The following is a 20,350-nucleotide window of genomic DNA, read 5'->3' as shown; positions in this document are numbered from 1 at the left end:
AATTGTGGCATGCAATCAAGAGATCCTTGTTGTAAGCTCTTCCTAGGTTGTCCTGTTAGCAGTTCCAGAGCACAGCAGTAGCTCTAACATCATTGTAAGTGAAGGTGGCTTGCTGAAACTTTCAATGTACTTTTATTTACAGCACTTCAAACTGAAGGAATATTTAGACGATCAGCAAGCATCCAGATCATAAAAGAAATCCAGAAACAATATAATTTGGGTAAGTGTCCACCTGACCAATTTAATCACCAGTTATAAAGAAGTAAATAATAGTTCCCTGCATTCTGTGACAAGCTGTTGTTTTTTGAGGTGCTAGATATACGTGATTAGTTCCCAAGATAGGCGATAAAATTGCAATCCAGCAATATTTAAGTCATTTTGTGTATGAGCTGTTTACAATAGTGAAAAGAGATTTTGTAATGGGGCAGGTGTTAATATTCTTGTCACAATTCTTCTGAAAGTCTGTTGTGTGGTGATGGCATTGGCTTAATCTAGCAGTGGCATTTCCATTTTGGTCCTGGTACTGCTGTTTGCCCCCATACTGCATCAGCTGATTGGCTACAGAGTCCAATGGGTTTGAACAAACTTCCACAGAAATCCAAGCTCAGGGGCTATTGATTAATTTGCCCTCTGAGCCTGCAATAGCACTGGGATCTGGAAAGAGGATTCTGAAGGTTGGGAATATTGTGAGGAATATAAGTAATAAAGACAGGATGATGGTGTTGGAATATAAACCAAGGAACATTTAAGTTGAGTACCATTGTGTGGGAGCCTTGGGAAGCTGAGTGGATTTCTGCTGGAAAAAGCAGCATTGAAGGTTATGCCTCTTTATTGAGAAAGGATCAATTGTGGCAGGTCATGTTGAAAGTTATGGGCTTGGGACTGTGCAGTAGAAAAAATAAAGCAGTAGTAAGTGGCAGTGCTTGTTTCAAAATCCTGAATTTATTTAACATATACAGTGCAGATCAGGGCATTTGCTGCTGGTGTGATTATTTGGGACTATATTTGTCATTGTGTATTTCGTACGCAAGAATTTTGATATATCTTGTAGAGAATAATAATATCTGTAACTCCAAATTTAGGAAAACCCATCAAATTTGAAGAATATGGAGATGAACACATTCCTGCTGTTATCTTAAAAACTTTCCTCCGGGAGCTGCCACAGCCACTTCTAACCTCTCAGATTTATGATCAAGTCCAAAGCATTGGCAGTGAGTAAATGTTTTGTTTCCTTTTTTATCTACATAGTCTACATCCCTGCTCCCCTCAAACAGTGTTTATGCCCTAAGGCAAGTGTGCAGTCTGAAAAAGGGAATGCTGAGTTTTCTCCATCTATTGACTGATTGCAGATATTTACTTATTAAAAAATATACAAGAAGTGCAAAACACCACATGGTTTTCTTTGCATTTGTAATGTTATTATATATTCATGATGTTGTCAAGTCAATAGATTTGTAGTGCATTCTAATACAATCTACGTATGTCCTATGTACTAAGCACCAGTGACTACTGATACTGGAATTGTGGAGCTGTGAAAGCATGAATATGATTCACTCTCAGATCTCATAGTTGTTTTCTTCAATATTTTTATTTTATTTAGAGATGCAGCACAGAACAGGCCCGTTGGGCTCACTGAATCGTGCTGTCCAGTCACCCACCAATTTAACCCTAGTCTAAACGCAGGACAATTTACAATGACCAATTAACCTACTAACCAGTATGTCTTTGGACTGTGTGCGTGTGTGTTTCCTCCACATGCTCTGGTTTCCACCCAAAGGAAGAATGTACAAACTTTCTTATGGAGGACACCAGAATTGAACTCCGAATTCCTTCGTCCCAAGCTGTAATAGTGTTTCACTAACCGCCACTCTAGCTTGCAGCCAATATGATGCCAAGCAACCATAAAACTCAGGAAGCTTTGCTCCCTGTGATGATCTGACACCCATTAATTCTCTCCCATATTTAATTAATAAATCAAAACCTACGTATCTATGAATGTTGGCAACGTCTTACAAAATGCATTAATTCCTCAATTTCTTCACTGCTGTGAAGCATTGATATGAATGAATGGGCTTGTTTTGTATTTACAGTTATGTACAAGTCCTGACATTCAGAATGCCTATAACCTAGCCAGCTAACTTGAGTTGGAATAAGAATATTGTCTTGGTCTGCTTCAGGCCAAGAAAACAAAACATTTCTGACACAGGTAGTGTCACTTCACTTTACCTCCAAGCAAATGGTTTCCCTAGTAACGCAAATAATTCTGGCAGTGAACAGCTGAGTGGAATCCTTGGTTCAGTTGAAAATGTGTACCAAATGGAGAATGGCTGCTCATCTTCCGTGCAAGATGATCATGGGGGAGGGGTGGAAGAGGGTGTTTGACAAAGGTGTTAAAGGGAAATGACCCACAGAATCCATGCTGACAATAAAAACATCATTTACACTAATCCTACACCATTCTGTTATTTCCACATTTCCATTAGCTCTACACTCACCTATATTACTGCCAGTTTGCAGTGTTCAACTGGCCTACCAACCACCAGGTCTTTGAGGCATATAGGGAAACAAGTAGTTTCAGGGGGAGCGCCAACTCCATGCAAACAATGATAGAGTGGGGAATGACCCGGAGTTACTGAACTGCGAGGGAGTGGCTCACAACCGCCAGCTGTGCTACTCTGTTGTCTTTCTGTATGTTTAATTGTTGTGGTCCTTTCCTGCTGAAACTTTACCAGTCTGGTGGAGTGCTGAAAGAGGTCCGGTAATTGTATAACCTAGCCTCGATACCAGCTATCACAGTTCAAACCTTTACCCTGGTTGAGCTTGGGTGAGAAAACTTTCCAGATGCAGTAGTTCTTGTTACTTCAGCATCCAGAATACCAGAACATTAGAATTTCCAGTGAATCTATAATGTATGTGGTCAGACGTGTTCATGGATATATTCATTCCCTTTTTTTTCAGTTGGGCAAGGCAGATAGTAAATAGAATTTAACCTTGATTAAGTGCAAAGTAATGCTTTATCAGAAGTTATGTAAGGGTTAGACATACACAATGAATGTTTAAAGCTCAAGGGAATGTTTAAAAAATAGAGTGATTTAAGTATACAAGTCTAAGAATCCCTGAAGGAGGCAGCACCAGTAGATAGGATTGATTAAGAATGTATGCAGGTTGATGGCTATCATTGGCTGGGGCACAGAGTATAAGAGCAAGCAAACTATGGTACAGCTTCATAAAATGTTGGAATATTGTGTAGCTCAGTATTGATAAGTTCTGATTTGCTCTGAAGAGAACGCAGAGGAGATTCCCCAGGATGTTTCCTGAGATGAAATTGTTTAGTTACAAGGGGAGATTGAGTTTGTTTTCCTTGAAGCAGAGAAAACTGAGAGAGGATAGAGGTGTAGAAAATTATGAAGAGAATGGACAAGCTGGACAGCGTATACTCTTTCTCCAGAGCAGAGATATCTCTACCCCACTGCGCACAGGTTTAAGTTGAGGAGTGTGGGGTCAAGAGGGGATCTGGGGAAGAATTTTTTCACCCAGAGAGTGGTTGGAATCTGGAATGCCCCAACTGGTGGAGGTAGAAACTCCTCAACAGTAAGTATTTAGGTGAGCACTAGTCTCACTAGTGCCTGAAGGCTACAGACCTGTCGACTCATTGGTCAGCATGGACAACATGGGTCTGGTTAGTGTTGTATGATATTAAAGCAGGTGGGAGAAAAAGGATGGATTTCATTTCTCTATTGAATCTAATGAACCTTTGTTCATCCCTGACAAGTCAATGACAAACTTTCTTGGATGACAGCACCCTTACAATGAAGACTAAACTACAATTTGTCTGTCTGATTACTTACCTTGCCTGCATGTTCCTTTTCTGTGCTTTATGAACCAAAACTTCCAATCTCCCAATGTACCAATACCATCCATATTATTACTCTTTTTTTAAAACTGCTTTTCCATTCTTCCTGCTGCTGGCTATTTCCCCATTTCTTCATGTGCTACCTGTCAGTCGTTTCCAGTCATTTGACTGACCAGTTTATAGCATATAGGCATTATCCTTGAAGCTTATTTTCCCTCCTTAACTGCATCTGCATAGACTCAAATATTTATTGTTTCTTCATACAAGTCATTGACATCATAAGTACTCTAGGTTCAGCACAGTGGTACTTCAATCTTGCGTCCTCAGCTGACCAATTTATTCCTAATTTGTAAAATGAAGTTCATTATTTGCAAACATCTAATGGCCAATCCAAGTGCCTTACTACCACATTGTAAAGAACTCTTAATAACTCTGTCAAACACGCTTTCCTTTCACAAAACTGAATTGAGTACCTAATTGTATTGTGATTTGTTTTTTCTCTCACGTGCCCTGACAGCACAACCAGTCACATAAGCACTTTTCCTATTGGTGCTGGGCCTTTGTTTTCTCTCTTAAATACATTTGACTTCTTATTGATTGGGACAATTCTGCTATTGTAATGAGAGGGTTAAAACAGAGCATTTTACTTGGAGTGGAGTTGTCTATTCATAATGAATGAGCCTGTTGATTAGAAAGGTGAATACAGCATAAGCTCTTGAGTCATAAGGCCCATGAGACCTTGAAGTATACAAATGCTAAACCATTAGGGAATGTGACAACGTGGTTTCTTTTTCAAGGAGGAGAATTTCAGCTGGCAAAGTAAAGTCTAGACTGATAAGATTTTTGGAATCAAACCAGTCTAGTTCAGTGGGAATGAACATAGAATCCTCCCTATACATCTAGCATTAAGAAATAATTAATTTTAGAATTGTAGCTGACTGGTATGCGTAGATTAGAAAAGAAGTGTGGGCTTTCTTGATTAAGTAAGTGTGAACAATTAGTAAGCTCATCAGACTTTGTGATTAGTGCCAAGGACATCTAAGGATCTCCAGGCCAGTCATAAGTTGGTCCTTGATGAGCAGAAGGGCATGAGACTTGTTGCCTTGCCTTGCCTTGCGCCCTCAGCTCCTGGTGGAGTCGTCGGGGCACCGTCATGTCAAGCTTTGCACCAGTCTGTTCAATCTGTTGCGGTTGTGTGCCAGAGCCTGGGTCACCGCAAATGTTTTCCCTGTCCATTCTTTAATGTTGTCCGTAATGAGACTTGTTACTGTATTAATTATTCTGTACTCTGTTTTAGACCTATTGTTCTTAATATATCTGTTTCTTTCTCCTTATCACTTATTATACTTATAACAAAATACCCTGCTGCAACTTTGGAGTGTTCCTTCTCCCTCATTGATCTAAATCCTTGAAACCTGCTTATCATTCCCTTACAACTATCCAGAGATGATAACACTCTTTCTGCAGCCACCTCTTCAAAGCAGTTTTTACGCCATCAGATCCAGGCTTTTATATATACATTTCATTGCTAAGTACTTTAAGTTCTTCACTCCCATTGCGGCATTGGGTCTTTATCTCTTTACCATGAAAACAAATGTAAATATTTATTTGAGCTCATACATTTCCTTTTGTTTTCTTCTGCATATTAGATTTTGCTTTTATGATCTAATTTTCATACTTGTAAAATTATTTGCAAAAAGAATCAAAGGTAAATGTATGTTTACTTGTAATCTGTTGTATCCCTCTTTTAATTTCTTTAATTTATAATAAAACTAACAAACTCTATGAAAATGGTTTTTCTTTGAGTGAAGACTACGTCTACCTTTAATACCAATCTTTTCCTGTTAGCCACAGTTATTTTTCCATGAGAATGTATTTTCTGTTTGAATTGTTTACTTATTAGCTGTGGTATTTTAAATCTAATTTTCTCATCTTTTGAATATTGGTTGATGTCCCAGCAAACTCATTTCTTTCCTCTCAATAACCTGGGGTATACCTCATCAGGGCTGAGAACTTCAATGTTTTTTAGAGACCCAATGCAACTTCCTTCTTTATCTTGAAATTCCCTAGCATATTAGCACACTCCACAGTGCTCTCTGTGTTCTCCAGGACCTTCTCTTTGATAAATATTTATGCAAAGTACTCATTTAGGACTTTGTTCAATAAAACTGCCTTGATTGAAATCCATTAAACTTGTCCACAAATGTACGAGTTGTGCTTTGTTGCTGGGTTTCTCCTGTCTGAATCAGATAACTATGTGCTGAAGTACCGCTCCAGAGTCCTGAAAACAAGAATTTAGGCACAGTACTGAGGAAGTGCTTTGTTTTAGATATTACACTAAGGCCCTCCCTGCACTCTTAACATCATGCTGTCCTGAATAGAGCAGGGGAGTTAAGCTTGGTGTTCTGCCCAGTCAGCAGTGACAAAAAGAAGTTATTTGATCACTGTCCAAATGTTATTAGTGGGACTGCTGAGCACAGGTTGGTTGCCATGTGTCTTAGATTACAACAGTGATTACACTTCAAGCAAGTGTTTCAGTGGTTTTAGTACTATTGGATGCCCTGAGGTTTTGAAAGATGCTATCTAAATACAGTTCTTTATTTTACTGCCAATTTGACTTTCCTGGACTATCATAATACAAGTTTACCCCTATCTCTGAATGATCTTGAAGCAAGCTTCTACAATTTTCAGCTGTCTCATCTAGCAGGTACTGCGATTGATGATGTCTTCTGCACTTAGTGATTTCTGTACTCTACTCTTATTAACCCTATATCTCAAATTTTCCAGATTAAGATCCTTTCAGAAGGCCTTTGGCAAGGTGCCACACATGAGGCTGCTTACCAAGTTAGAGCACATGGTATTACAGGAAAGTTACTAACATGATTAGAGCATTGGCTGATTGGCAGGAGGCAGCAATTGGGAATAAAAGGATCCTTTTCTGTTTGGCCACCAGTGACTAGTGGTGTTCTGCGGGGGTTGGTGTTGGGACCACTTCTTTCTAAATAATTTAAATGATGGAATAGATCGCTTTGTTGACAAGCTTGCAGATGATATGAAGATTGGTGGAGGGGCAGGTAGTGTTGGGGAAGCAGGTGGGGTGCAGATGGACTTAGACAGATTAGGAGAATGGGCAAGAGAGTGGCAAATGAAATACAATGTTGGAAAATGCATGGTCGTGCACTTTGGTAGTAGAAATAAATGTGCAGACTATTTTCTAAGTGAGGAGAAAATCCAAAAATCTGAGATGCAGAGGAACCTGGGAGTCCTTGTGCAGATCACCCTTTAGGATAGCTTTCAGGTCAAGCCAGTGGTGAGGAAGGCAAATGCCATGTTAGCATTCATTTCAAAAGGCCTAGAATACAAGAGCGGGCATGTGATGCTGAGAGTTTATAAGGCATTGGTGGGGCCTCGCCTTGAGTATTGTGAACAGTTTTAGTTAAAGAAAAGATGTGCTGGTACTAGAGAAGGTTCAGAGGAGGTTCTCAAAAATGATTCCAGGAATGAAAAGGTTATCATACAACAAATGTTTGATAGATCTGGGTCTGTAATCGCTAGAATTTAGAAGGATGAGGGGGATTCTCATTGAAATCTTTTGAATGTTGAAAGGCCTAGACAGAGTAAATATGGAAAGGATGTTTCCCATGGTGGGGGAGTCTAGGGCAAGAGGGCACAACCTCAGGATAGAAGGGTGTCATTTAAAACAGAAATACAGAGTAATTTCTTTCACCAGACAGTGGTGAATTTGTGGAATTTATTACCACAGGCAGCTGTGGAGGCCAGGTCATTCAGTGTATTTAAGGCAGAACTTGATCGGTTCCTAATTGGACATGGCATCAAAGATTACGGGGAGAAGGCTGGGGAGTGCGATTGAGGAGGGAAAAAAGGGGTCAGCCATGATTGAATGGCAGAGCAGACTCGACGGGCCAAATGGCTTAATTCTGCTACTATATCTTATGGTCTTGTATCTTCCTGTCCATTTTTCTTTGGGACCAATAATTATCTAGTAGTGGTTTCTTTTCGAGTTTCTTATTTTAATTTGTACTTCTCAGTCTGTGCATAAACCAATGCCATGATTCTAAGGCAGCCCTTGAGAACTGGATGCTGCCTCACTCTCCACATGCTAATTTTACAGAGTGTAAGGGTTACCATTAATTCTGATAGCAGGAAATGTGTTTATTTGGAGAAACATTTAAAGATTAGCAATGATTGTAGATCTCTATGCACCTGAAGGCTTTGACTTCAGGTAATGTGTGAATTGGGATACAAGAATTACGGTTGGTGTTTTTCCCCACAGTGTTGCCTGCTGGTGTTGTCTATGGATCCTAAGTGAGCTGCTGAAAGTGAATGGTTGTTTCATGATTTTTTTTTCTCTGGTTGAGGAAAGGTAGTAGAAGATTGCCTTTTACCTCAGCAACATAAAACAAAACAGATTCACTCTCTGCTGAGATGTAATCCAATAAATGAGCCCTGTGTGTTTCTAAATTAAAATGTTTGAAGGTTATTGTTGGCATGCCTGATCTGCCAGTTAATCATTGTCTGGAGTGGAGCTCAGGCTTCTGCTAACAGATGGAGGATCAGAAGATGAGGTCTGTCGAAATAATAAAAAGCAATTTAACCTTTAGTTTTTTTTTGCCCTGGCAGTTAGGAAATCGTGGATCATGTCAAACCCTGGAAACATAGCTGATTCCATAAGCTAGTGAAATATTTACTTTTTGCTTATAGCATGTTAAAATTTCTAGATGCACTTGTGTGAAAGTAATCTTTCAATGAAATTCTAGGGGGGAAAAAAGTAACCTACAGTAGATTTAGAAATCTTTAATGCAAATGCTTTCATGTAATTGCATATAAACAGACATTTTATGTGAAATAAACTCTCCTCCAGCTTCTAGCAGGTACAGGTATTAATCTTAACTGATATTTCAATGACAGACTCTGCCATCTTCATCAGGGATGATATCCGGGCACGCCTAGTCTGCTGGTCTATATACTCCCCGTCATTCGTCCCTCCTGATTGATTGGATGAGGACCAATCAAGTTTCCGCTGTCCCACCTTGTTTACAATCAAATTCTAGCTCTTTCGGCCTTGTTAAAATTCTTTTTCTCTGGTTTCATTTTGATGGCTTCCGTCACCAGGCCGTCCCAAATTCACTGGCACAGCCCAGTAGTTTTGGGCCATTGAAGTCAATCCTATGGCCATTGCGAATGCAATGTTCTACTACCGCCAATTTCTCCGGGTAAACCAATGGATACACCTCCTGTGCTCCTTGATGCAGGTTTCCACAGTGTGTCCCATCTGGCCGATAAACTGCTCCACATTCAATGCAAATTCTGTAAGCTCCAGCTGGAGTCCCAGGTCATCTTTGATCTGTGTAAACTGTGATTTGAGCTTCCTTACAGGTTTATGGATGGTGTTAATCTAGTATTTCTTCAGGATTCGGGAGCTCGTTCCAGAAGCCTTGGAAATTTCAGGAAAACGGGTGGTAGTGATGGGTGGTTCCTCATAGTTAGGTTTCCTGGTTACTCCGTCAGCCCTTTTAGCCATTTTGTGTCTTTAATATGTATATTTTGATACTTTTGAATGAGAAAACCATGGTAGTTCTCATCCATAATACCCTAGAATTCTCTCTACATTTTTCTTTGGTTTACTCAAGGCAGTTCCAGATTTAAATTTTGTTTTATTTTAATCTACAGTGGTTTTGGTCTAGTCTGTTTCTTTAAGAATTCAACAGATTTTTTTTGAACTGTGTTAATTCAGCGTGTTTGATAATTTAATCTATAACGACGGTTGTAACGGCAAAACCAAAACAATTGTGGCTGCTGGCGACCCCACGAATTTGTTATACTTGCATGATGCGCCCGCGCTCCAATAATGTTTGCTCCAAGTGTCTAAGATGTATATTTGATCCTTTATTAGCAATTAGCAAACGTGCAGTCTTGAAGCCATGATGCACCTAAGTGTAAGCTAAGTGTATTTGAGCTTACTGAGCATTCAGCAAAAGATACAATAGCCACTGGTCACAAGCCACTACAAACTGCGACGGACAAAACACAAACAGGTGACTTATTCCCTTCGGTTTTACCACCCCCCTGCTCATGTGACTAGTTGCTTAATAAACATGGAATACAATGCAGATGGAGAACAGAAGCATGGAGCCTACAATGGTAAGATAATAACATTTGAACTCTTGAGTTGCTTTCTGTAATTGTATCCAGTGATTCTTGTTACGATATCGTACCCCGTTGATCACTCAGCACAGCCATCTCGGATCGGTACCCAAGTAAGGTATCTTAGATTTACTGTTGTCTTCAAGGAGTGGGAATGTGTAAGGTGAAGGAAAAATGCTTCAACAGACAAAATTAAAGGTTTAAAATTTTAATTGATTTTGAAAATTATAAAAAGCTAGATATGATCTGCAGAAACTGTGAAAGAAGATAAAATGCAGAAGATCCATTTTCTGCACCCTTTTCTCTATTCAGATTTTTTATTAAGCAATCTACAGTATGTATATCAGCAAGAAAATTGCTCAATGACAAAACTGCAGGCCTAAGAGAATTTACAAAAAGAAAGACATGTGGCAAGTTATTTTTAAACATTAAGTGCCCAGACATTTGTAAGATAATGTTCATTTGATCTTGAAGTACAAGATTAGCTTAATATTGATTATCCTGTTATAAGATTAGATATAAACCTAAGATGCAGTTTCAGTGCAGTATTAAATGAGTCTGAGGTTCAACAGAAATGTGGCACCTCAAAGTGGGGAATTTTAATCTGTAATTTTCTTCACATTTTCCTCTTAGCTGGGGCTATTTCAAAGTATTTTGACATGTAATTGTCTTCAGTCCATAGAGGAAGCTAAAAACATCTGGCCATTATCACTTTGCTGTCTGCAAGAGTTTGATCCAAATCAGTCGATTCCCATATTTCCTAGTTACGTCATTGGCTGGAATGTGTGGATTACTCTGGGGTCCTAAACGGAATTATATAAAGAAAGTGTCTTGCTAACGAGATGGGTCTGTAGGGTTGCTTTGCATTATTCCAAATTTAATACCGTCCCGAAAGTAATCATGTTGTAAATGTGGTGAATGCAGGGTGAGAGGTTAGTACCGTTAAGAATAAAGTGATGTTACATTTCAATAACATCTTTATTGCCCCCATCATGTCCTTAGCATGTGTTTGTTGTAATGCAAACAGTGTATTTCACTGTATGTTTCAATGTACATGTGATAAATAAATCTGAATAACAAGTGCATTTGCCAAAAATATTTCTGAGAATATCTAGAGATGTTGAAGAAGACCTTTGGTGTGCAGAGAGATAAGAAATCAAAGATAGTCTATCTGAGCATGCCAGACACTGCTTGCCAGATAGGGTGAATGCTCCAAGATGATGAAATCAACTTTCTAAAGATGCTGCTATTGCTTTACTAAAAAGCCTTTAGACTCCGAACACAGAAGGGGAGAAAGCAGGTTACAAATAGCCATTCTTTTCCTATCATTTTTGAATATGTGAGAAAGAAATGGTTTGTCCTCTTAAACCACCTGACATAAAAATAATCGATTTAAGTAAAATCTGATAGATACGTACTTTTCTTTCTAGCTGTTGAAAGTAGTCTACGTGTAACTCGCTGCAAACAAGTAATGCAGAAGCTTCCAGAACATAACTACATTGTTGTGAAGTATTTGATGTGCTTTCTTAACATGGTGAGTATTGGAGAAGGATTTTGGTTAATGTTTTGTATCATTTACAAAATAGAGTATAATGCTAGTTCCATGTACATGTTTTGTAAATGCACTAGAATGTCTTAAAAGAAGATTACAGATGCCTCTGCGGTTAAGAAGGCATACGGTGCACTGGCTTTCATCAACCGTGGGATTGAGTTTTAAGAGCCGAGAGGTGATATTACAGCTCTATAGGGCCCTGGTCAAATTCCACTTGGAGTACTGCGCTCAGTTCTGGTCACGGTACTACAGGAAGGATGTGGAAACTATAGAAAGGTCGCAGAGGAAATTTACAAGAATGTTGCCTGGATTGGGGAGCGTGCCTTATGAGAATAGGTTGAGTGAACTCGGCCTTTTCTCCTTGGAGCGACGGAGGATGAGAGGTGACCTCATAGAGATATACAAGATGATGAGAGGCATTGATCGTGTGGATAACCAGAGGCTTTTTCCTAGGGCTGAAATGGCTAACACGAGACGGCACAGTTTTAAGGCGCTTGGAAGTATGTACAGAGGAGATGTCAGGAGTAAGTTTTTTACGCAGAGTGGTGAGTGCATGGAATGGGCTACCGGCCGCAGTGGTGGAGGCAGACACGATAGGGTCTTTTTAAGAGACTCCTGGATAGGTACATGGAGCTTAGAGGAATAGAGGGCTATGGGTAACTTTATGCGATTTCTAAGTAAGTACATGTTCGGCACAACATTGTGGGCCGAAGGGCCTGTATTGTGCTGTAGGTTTTCTGTGTTACTATTATTGTCTTTTATTAACTCAAGTTTCCTGTCCTGGAGTAGCTTCCTTTTCCTTTTCACAGTTCCTGTGAAATTGGTGACTCTCTTATATAGAACACACAGCACAATGCAGGCCCTTTACCTCAAGATATTGTGCCAACATTTTAACCTACTCTAAGATCAATCTAAGCCCTTCCCTCTTACATTGCCCTCCAATTTTCTTCCATCCATGTGCCTATGTAAGAGTCTTTTAAATGTCCCTAATATATCTGCCTCTGGCAGGGCACCATGATTTTAAAAAAAATCTTACCTCTGACATCCTCCCCTCTACATTCCGACAAACTCCTTAAAATTATGCCCCCTCATATTAGCTATTTCTGCCCTGGGGAAAAAGTCTTTGACTGTTCACTCGATCTATGCCTCTTATTATCTTGTAATCCTCTATCAACTCACCTCTTCTGCTTCACTCCAAAGAGAAAAGCCCTCGCTCACTCAGCCTATCCCCATAAGGCATGTTCTCCAATTCGAGCACACTGTGGTAAATATCCTCTGCACCCTCTCTAAGGTGTTCACATCCTTCCTATAATGAGGCAACCAGAACTGAACACAAGTGTGGTCTGATCAACGTTTTATAGAGTTGTAACATTACCTTGTGGCTCTTGAACTCAATCCCCCGACTAATGAAGGCAACCTACCATATGCCTTTCTCACCCACTTGTCCATGTCAACATCCAAGTCATTTATAAATATGTCAAAAAGAAGGGGTGCCAGAACAGATCCCAGTGGAACACCAATGGTCACCGATCTCCAGGCAGAATCTGCAACCATCCTCTGCCTTCTGGGGTATATTCCATCCAGCTCCAGGGACTTACCTATCCTAATATTTTTCAACAATTCCAGCACTTCCCCTTTCTTAAACTCACCATGTTCCAGCATATCAGGCTATGTTATGCTTTCAAGGCTCCTCTCACTGGTGAAAACTGAAATAAAATATTCATCAAGTACCTCCCTTACCTTCTCCAAATCTCTATAGGCAAATCCAGGCATGTCTACTATAAGCCTACTGACTCTCACAGCTATCTGGACTACTGGGTGTATTTAAGGCAGATATTGATAGGTATCTGAGTAGCCAGGGCATCAAAGGTTATGGTGAGAAGGCGGGGGAGTGGGACGAAATGGGAGAATGGATCAGCTCATGATAAAATGGCGGAGCAGACTTGATGGGCTGAATGGCCGACTTCTGCTCCTTTGTCTTATGGTCTTATGGTCTTATTCCTCTTCTCACCCTGTCTCTTGCAAAAATGCCATCCCCTTCTGGCAATTCCTCCGTCTCTGCCGCATCTGCTGTCAGAATGAGGCTTTTCATTCCAGGACAAGGGAGATGTCCTCCTTTTTTTAAAGAAAGGGGTTTCCCTTCCTCCACCATCAATTCTGCTGTCAAATGCATCTCCCCCATTTCATGCACATCTGCTCTCACACCATCCTCCCGTCACCCCACTATGAATAGGGTTCCCCTTGTCCTCACCTACCACCCCACCAGCCTCCAGGTCCAACATATTATTCTCCGTAACTTCCGCCATCTCCAACGGGATCCCACCACTAAGCACATCTTTCCCTCCCCCCACCCCCGCTTTCCGCAGGGATCGCTCCCTATGCGACTCCCTTGTCCATTTGTCCCCCCCCCCATCCCTCCCCACTGATCTCCTGGCACTTATCCTTGTAAGTGGAACAAGTGCTACACATGCCCTTACACTTCCTCCCTTACCACCATTCAGGGCCCCAGACAGTCCTTCCAGGTAAGGCGACACTTCACCTGTGAGTCGGCTGGGGTGATATACTGCATCCGGTGCTCCCAATGTGGCCTTCTGTATATTGGCGAGACCGGACGCAGGCTGGAGATCGTTTTGCTGAACACCTACGCTCTGTCTGCCAGAGAAAGCAGGATCTCCCAGTGACCACACATTTTAATTCCACATCCCATTCCCATTCTGACATGTCTATCCACGGCCTCCTCTACTGTAAAGATGAAGCCACACTCAGATTGGAGGAACAACACCTTATATTCCGTCTGGGTAGCCTCCAACCTGATGGCATGAACATTGACTTCTCTAACTTCCACTAATGCCCCACCTTCCCCTCATACCCCATCCATTATTTATTTATATACACACATTCTTGCTCTCTCTCTCCTTTTTCTCCCTCTGTCCCTCTGACTATGCCCCTTGCCCATCCTCTGGGGTTCCCCCCCCCTTTTCCTTCTCCCTGGGCCTCCTGTCCCATGATCCTCTCATATCCCTTTTGCCAATCACCTGTCCAGCTCTTGGCTCCATCCCTCCCCCTCCTGTCTTCTCCTATCATTTTGAATCTCCCCCTCCTCCTCCCACTTTCAAATCTCTTACTAACTCTTCCTTCAGTTAGTCCTGACAAAGGGTCTCGGCCTGAAACGTCGACTGTACCTCTTCCTAGAGATGCTGTCTGGCCTGCTGTGTTCACCAGCAACTTTGATGTGTGTTCCAGGCCTATATTTCTTCTTTTATCCCTGATCAGTCCTGCCCTCGCTCTAGTTATCCTCCTTTTCTTCATATATGTAGAATGTCTTGTGGTTTCCCTTAAACCTACCTGGCAAGGCCTTTTCATGCTCCTTTCTAGCTTTCCTTAGTCCATTCTTAAGCTCTTTCCTGGTTACCTGGGAACTCTCAAGAGCCCTACTTGATCCTTGCTTCCTAAACCTCAAGTATGCTAAAAGTATGTTCCTCATTGCTTGTCAATCTTGATTTCTTCACCTTACCACCATCTCCCTCCCTCATTAGGACAAATCTATCCAGAACCCCAAGCCAGTACTCCATAAACAACCTCCACCTTTCTGTTGTGTATTTCCCTGAGTTCATCTTCTCCCAAGATCCCGCCTAATAGCATCATAACCCTTCCTCAGACTGTGGCTTTACCCTGGTAAGTCGTTCCCACCCTCCCAACAGTATCCAAAGTGATATACTTGTTATTGAGGGTACTCTATACTGTCTGCCTATTCCCTTTTCCTCTCCTGACAGTAACCCAACTACCTGCCTCCTACTACCTCCTCATTCTCCCAAATTGTCCAGGTCCAGCTCCAGCTCCAGTTCCCTAACACAGTCTATAAGGAGCGGCTCCTGGATGCACTTCCTGCAGAGGTAGCAATCAGGGAAACTGGAAGTCTCCCCAATCTCCCACATCGTCCGTGAGGAGCACACCACTGACCTAGGATTCCATGCTCATTTTTCTAGCTAGGCACTAATCGATAAAGAAAGAAAAACCTGGAAAAAAAACCTCAACCTTTCTTCTACCTCTCCTCTCCTCTCTGAAGCCCTTTGGGCCAAAGCCACAAGCTCCCACTCTGGGCCCCCTCACACAATGATCACTCCCACAGTGGCCTCTCTGCTTAAACCTATCTCTATTGGTCCTTGCCAAGTGTCTAATAACCCAAACAATTCTAAGCTCTGCAGAAAGTCCTTACAATCCTTGCTCTTTTTTAAAAATCTGGTGCTAAACTTCATGAGCAATGGCTTCCATGATTTTCAGCTTCCATGGAAAGTCCTGATAGGCCCTGCTCACTTTTTAAACATGGCACCAAACTCTTGGCTCTTGGATATCAGTGATAACATTGATGGAATCACAAATGCGCCTCCACTCTGAGGATTACTGTGTGTGTTCAACCTTCAGCAGAGGATACATGATAATTTCTAGAAGACCATGTTTCTGTTTGCATTCTTTCCTTACCACTGTAATTTGCAGGTGTAAATTCAGCACAATTGGCTATCAAACGTAGAATCTTTTGGTTGGTTTTATTCTGAATTTTATTTGATATTAATTGAAGCTGAGAATGGCACTGAAGTTATTAGCAATATGATCATGATTATTCAGATAGTATATAGGATTATGATGCATACAGAGAAAGTTAAGTGAATATGATAACTCACATTAGTAATAAATGGACTGTTACTTTTTTTTTAACCACCTCCCTCAAAAAAGGTGGGTTTATTATCTCTTCCAAAAAAATATTATCAAATAATCACTGTTTCAACTGTAAATCAATGAATGTTTATCCCTGTTTTCTCTTTTCGTATTATGATGGACAAGAAATGTATAGGTAATTTAACAGCTTATTCAGTGGAATGAAGAATAATGGGAGCATTTGATAGCTTTATTCAAGAAAGGTGAATGAATTCCAATCACATACAAGATACTAATAGGCTGTATGACACAGTCATGTATTGAGGAGGTTTCGTCCCATAATTGCAATGGTAAACAGGAGCAGCTGATGTGAAATGTCTGATGGAATTTCTCTTGTAGAATAATTATACCCCTAATGTTAATGTATGGTAGTTCACTGAGCTAGAATACTCACTGGAGAAGATTATTAGTTCTGCACAAAAAAACAGAAGGAATTAATGCCGTTCACTTAGCCAAAAATCATAATTGTAGTGACAAGTTTGTTTGGGGTGATGAAACATGCGTGCGCGTGCGTGCGTGTGTGTGTATGTGTGTGTCACGCTTGGAAGATGTAAAACAGAAACATCTGTTTCCCCCTACATGTCCCCTTTCTCCCATTGCCTATCATAAGCAGGCTATGTTCTGGGCCGCAGTACTTCAAGCAATATCCTAGGCCAACCATCTTCAGCAACTTCACTGATCACTTTAATCCCTCTCCTTTCATCATAGCGAATGAATTTTGGACTTTAGCTAATGATTTCACAAGTTTTCAATCTGTTCACAGCTCCTTGGACAAAGAAGCTGTCCATGCCTACAAGCGATAAGATCTAGACAATGTACGGGCACGGTCTAAATAGTGTTGGAGGTACAGGCTTGCAAATCTTGGGGTCTGGTGGACTTTATCCTTGGGTGTTTTAAGAAAAAATTGTACAGTGTCCCTTTAGTCAGCAAAATACATTTGAGGAAGTGTACTATGGAACATATCTGTACTGCACTGGGATATCTTGAGGGCTGCATCAGAAGTTATAATGGAAAATAAAAGCTCAATGTACAAAGTGTTGGCATGGATAAATAATTGGTTGACTAACAGGAAACAAATCAGGGTTAAATGAGCAAACACAGGGAATTCTGCAGATGCTGAAAATTCAAGCAACACATGTCAAAGTTGCTGGTGAATGCAGCAGGCCAGGCAGCATCTCTAGGAAGAGGTACAGTCGACGTTTCAGGCCGAGACCCTTCAGTTAGTCCTGACGAAGGGTCTCAGCCTGAAACGTCGACTGTACCTCTTCCTAGAGATGCTGCCTGGCCTGCTGCGTTCACCAGCAACTTTGTGTGTTGCAGGGTTAAAGGAGTCCCTTTCTGTTTGGCCAGATATACTGAGTGAACTAATGGTGGGGCCTTGCATAAATCAGTGGAAAATCATGTTTACTGAAAGTAATCACAGAGAAGTCTTGATATGATTGAATAACCTGATTTCTTTGATGCTTTATTTGTAAAAAAAAAGTATATGTAATTTTATTTATAGAAGAACTCATTCACCTCAGGATAATTAATGTTTTAAGCATTTAAGGCACAGTCATAATTGTGTGCTTAACAGGAGCAAGTATCTAGGACAGTTCAGATCACTGAACAAAAATTGAAGTTTATATGTATATTTGGGATTTTCTTTTTTTAAAAAGGTGCTGAATTCCACTCTCATGATGAGCAGTGGGTTGTGCCCCAAACTGGACTAGCATCTGACCAATGTTAATGTCCTTGATCTGTACTCCACTTCAGTGTAATGACCAGATTAACTTAGAGGTGGAAACTTTTAACTTGCTAGATAGTCAAGCCTTTTAAATTGATTGACCTAACATGCTTTACATATTGTGTTTTATTTTATATTAGGTATCCCAGGAGAGCATTTTTAATAAAATGAACCCCTCAAACCTGGCATGTGTCTTTGGAGTGAATCTTATTTGGCCACCAAAGGGACCGGCGACGCTGAATGCCCTTCCCCCAATAAACATGTTTACTGAGCTACTCATTGAGTACTATGGTCAAGTTTTCAGCTCCAGGATTTTGCCCAATGAGGTGTTGCCATAAATGCACTTCAAAAACTACAATTAGCTTTAGTAAGTGAACTGATATAAGTAGTTACAAAGTACTGTTAGAAAGCTAAATCCACGGGCAGTTTTACACTACTTTTGTCAATATGCTGGTGGATGGATATCCTTCAGTACCTGATCTTCATTCATCACATGCTGATAACAAAGATGGAGAAAGGAGTGGATGATGAGAAAATGATTAGTTTTAATCCTAATTCCTCCTCAAACTTCACATCTATAAAACAAGGAATCCAATGCAGAAAGACATCATTTTATGATGGAAAGATCAGACTGAGATGCCTGCTTATATGCCAAGTTCTGCTTTTAATGGTGTAATCTAAGAGGTGTAAACTGAAGATCGGACTGGTGTTCCTCTGGCACTGTTAGTACATGTGGTGCAAAGAATGAAAAGTAAGGAAGTGAATAGTTAAAAAATGATACTAAAATGGAAAATCTACAAAGCCAATATACTTGGTCTATGGTGCACATGGTATTTTTGGATTATGGCTTCTGGAATCATGTATCAGGATTGATGGTGGTTGTCTGTTTATTGTTGTACATTGGTGCTATATGATGTCATAGTTATTTGAGCATAATATATTTTTTTAGCTATTGAGAAGGGGAGAGACGACCATAATTAATAAGTCCCAAGTGCAAGTCACTTGTTACTGGGGCATCTAATTGAAATATTTTGTATTTTGGATGAACAATTGGTAATACTTACTGTGACTTTAGTAAAAATTCCTCCAATTTCATTGAATAATTTAAAGCAAACAAAGTTTTCTCCTCCATTGTTTTATGCTATATTTTGCACTTTTAGTCTGTTTTGGAGCTCCCTAGCCAACAGTACTGAAAGATTTAATTTTGCCATCGTGGAACCATTGGTATTTTGGTTGAGATTCACCATTTTTCTTTCACTTTGGATTATTGCAAATGTAAGAGAGGAAAACATTCAATTCGATAATATTGGGCGCAGTTCAATGTTAAGTTGGTGATTGAGGGAAATCAGCCAACTTGAATCGTAAATTTGCAATTTGAGTGTAATAATAGGAAAGGAGTTTGTATTTTTCATCCATTTTTAAAATAAAATGCAGCATATGCGGGTTAAAAATACAGCATGCCTGGTTTTCTGAATTTCAACAAACAAGTCATTTTATTCAAGGAAACAAATATCGATGTTTTTGATTGCTTTTCTGCTTGGGACATGCTGAGTTCATTTTTGTTACTGATACAAACAGTAGCAATTCAAAACCTATGTTATTTGGCATTATTATATAAACTACAATTTGTACCATCCAAGATAAATAAATGATGATAACTAGCCAGGATACTGTCAAGGAACATCTTCATAAGTCTTTTCTTTCCCAGAATAGATGTTAGATTGCGGTGACAAAAATAACTCAAACTAGTAGCTTAGTTCAATGTAGACTTTTGATCCTCATGACATTATTTCCCTGTTAAACTTAACAAGCACGTGGATCATATTTAGAAGGAAATAAATGCTGTGTAAACTACTATCAAGATACATGAGGCTTCTTCTCAATGGAAAGGAAACATGCCAGATCCTAACAGAAATTTAGAATTTCTCTATTTATATTAAGATATTTAATTATTTCTCCTCAAAGATATTCTGTAGTTTATTAACAGTTTTAAAGTTTAATGTTTATGAGCATGTTATTCTTTTGTATTCGATGACGCTGTTATAAAGTTCACTCTGCCTGACTAGGTCTCTGCTATTGTTCTGACGTTTTCTGTATTATCAATAAACTGATTTGCAATTTAAACTTTTAAATTACAGAAAGTGATTATTTTTCTTTAACAAGGAATTATGGAAATATTAAATTATGAAACAAAGTTCTTTTCAAATCTGAGCAGAAGTACATTGCTGAATATGGTGATTAAGAGGACATTATTTCTAAGTATAAGGAACTGCTATTCATTTAGCCACCAGATCTCATCTTTCTCTGTGCTATCTCATGACAGAAGCAGTTGTAAATATTG

The 20,350-nt window shown here is 40.0% G+C and overlaps 1 protein-coding gene across 2 annotated transcripts in view; it reads left to right on the top strand.

Annotated features, from left to right (window-relative positions):
• LOC134351654 (rho GTPase-activating protein 8-like) overlaps positions 1–20,127 on the top strand; it is a 95,348-nt gene extending 75,221 nt beyond the window's left edge. For both annotated transcript variants that reach the window (XM_063058107.1, XM_063058108.1), the window contains exons 10-13: positions 143–220; positions 1,083–1,211; positions 11,449–11,552; positions 18,150–20,127. In XM_063058107.1, coding sequence (XP_062914177.1) covers positions 143–220; positions 1,083–1,211; positions 11,449–11,552; positions 18,150–18,347 — 509 coding nt within the window. In that variant the 3' untranslated portion in view covers positions 18,348–20,127. The remainder of the gene's footprint in view (positions 1–142; positions 221–1,082; positions 1,212–11,448; positions 11,553–18,149) is intronic.
• The last annotated feature ends 223 nt before the right edge of the window (positions 20,128–20,350 follow it).

The sequence above is a fragment of the Mobula hypostoma genome, chromosome 9, assembly GCF_963921235.1.
Source record: "Mobula hypostoma chromosome 9, sMobHyp1.1, whole genome shotgun sequence".
Taxonomy (NCBI): Eukaryota; Metazoa; Chordata; class Chondrichthyes; order Myliobatiformes; family Myliobatidae; genus Mobula; species Mobula hypostoma.
Note: the sequence above shows the minus strand (reverse complement) of the source record. Positions and strands in the feature narration are given on the sequence as shown.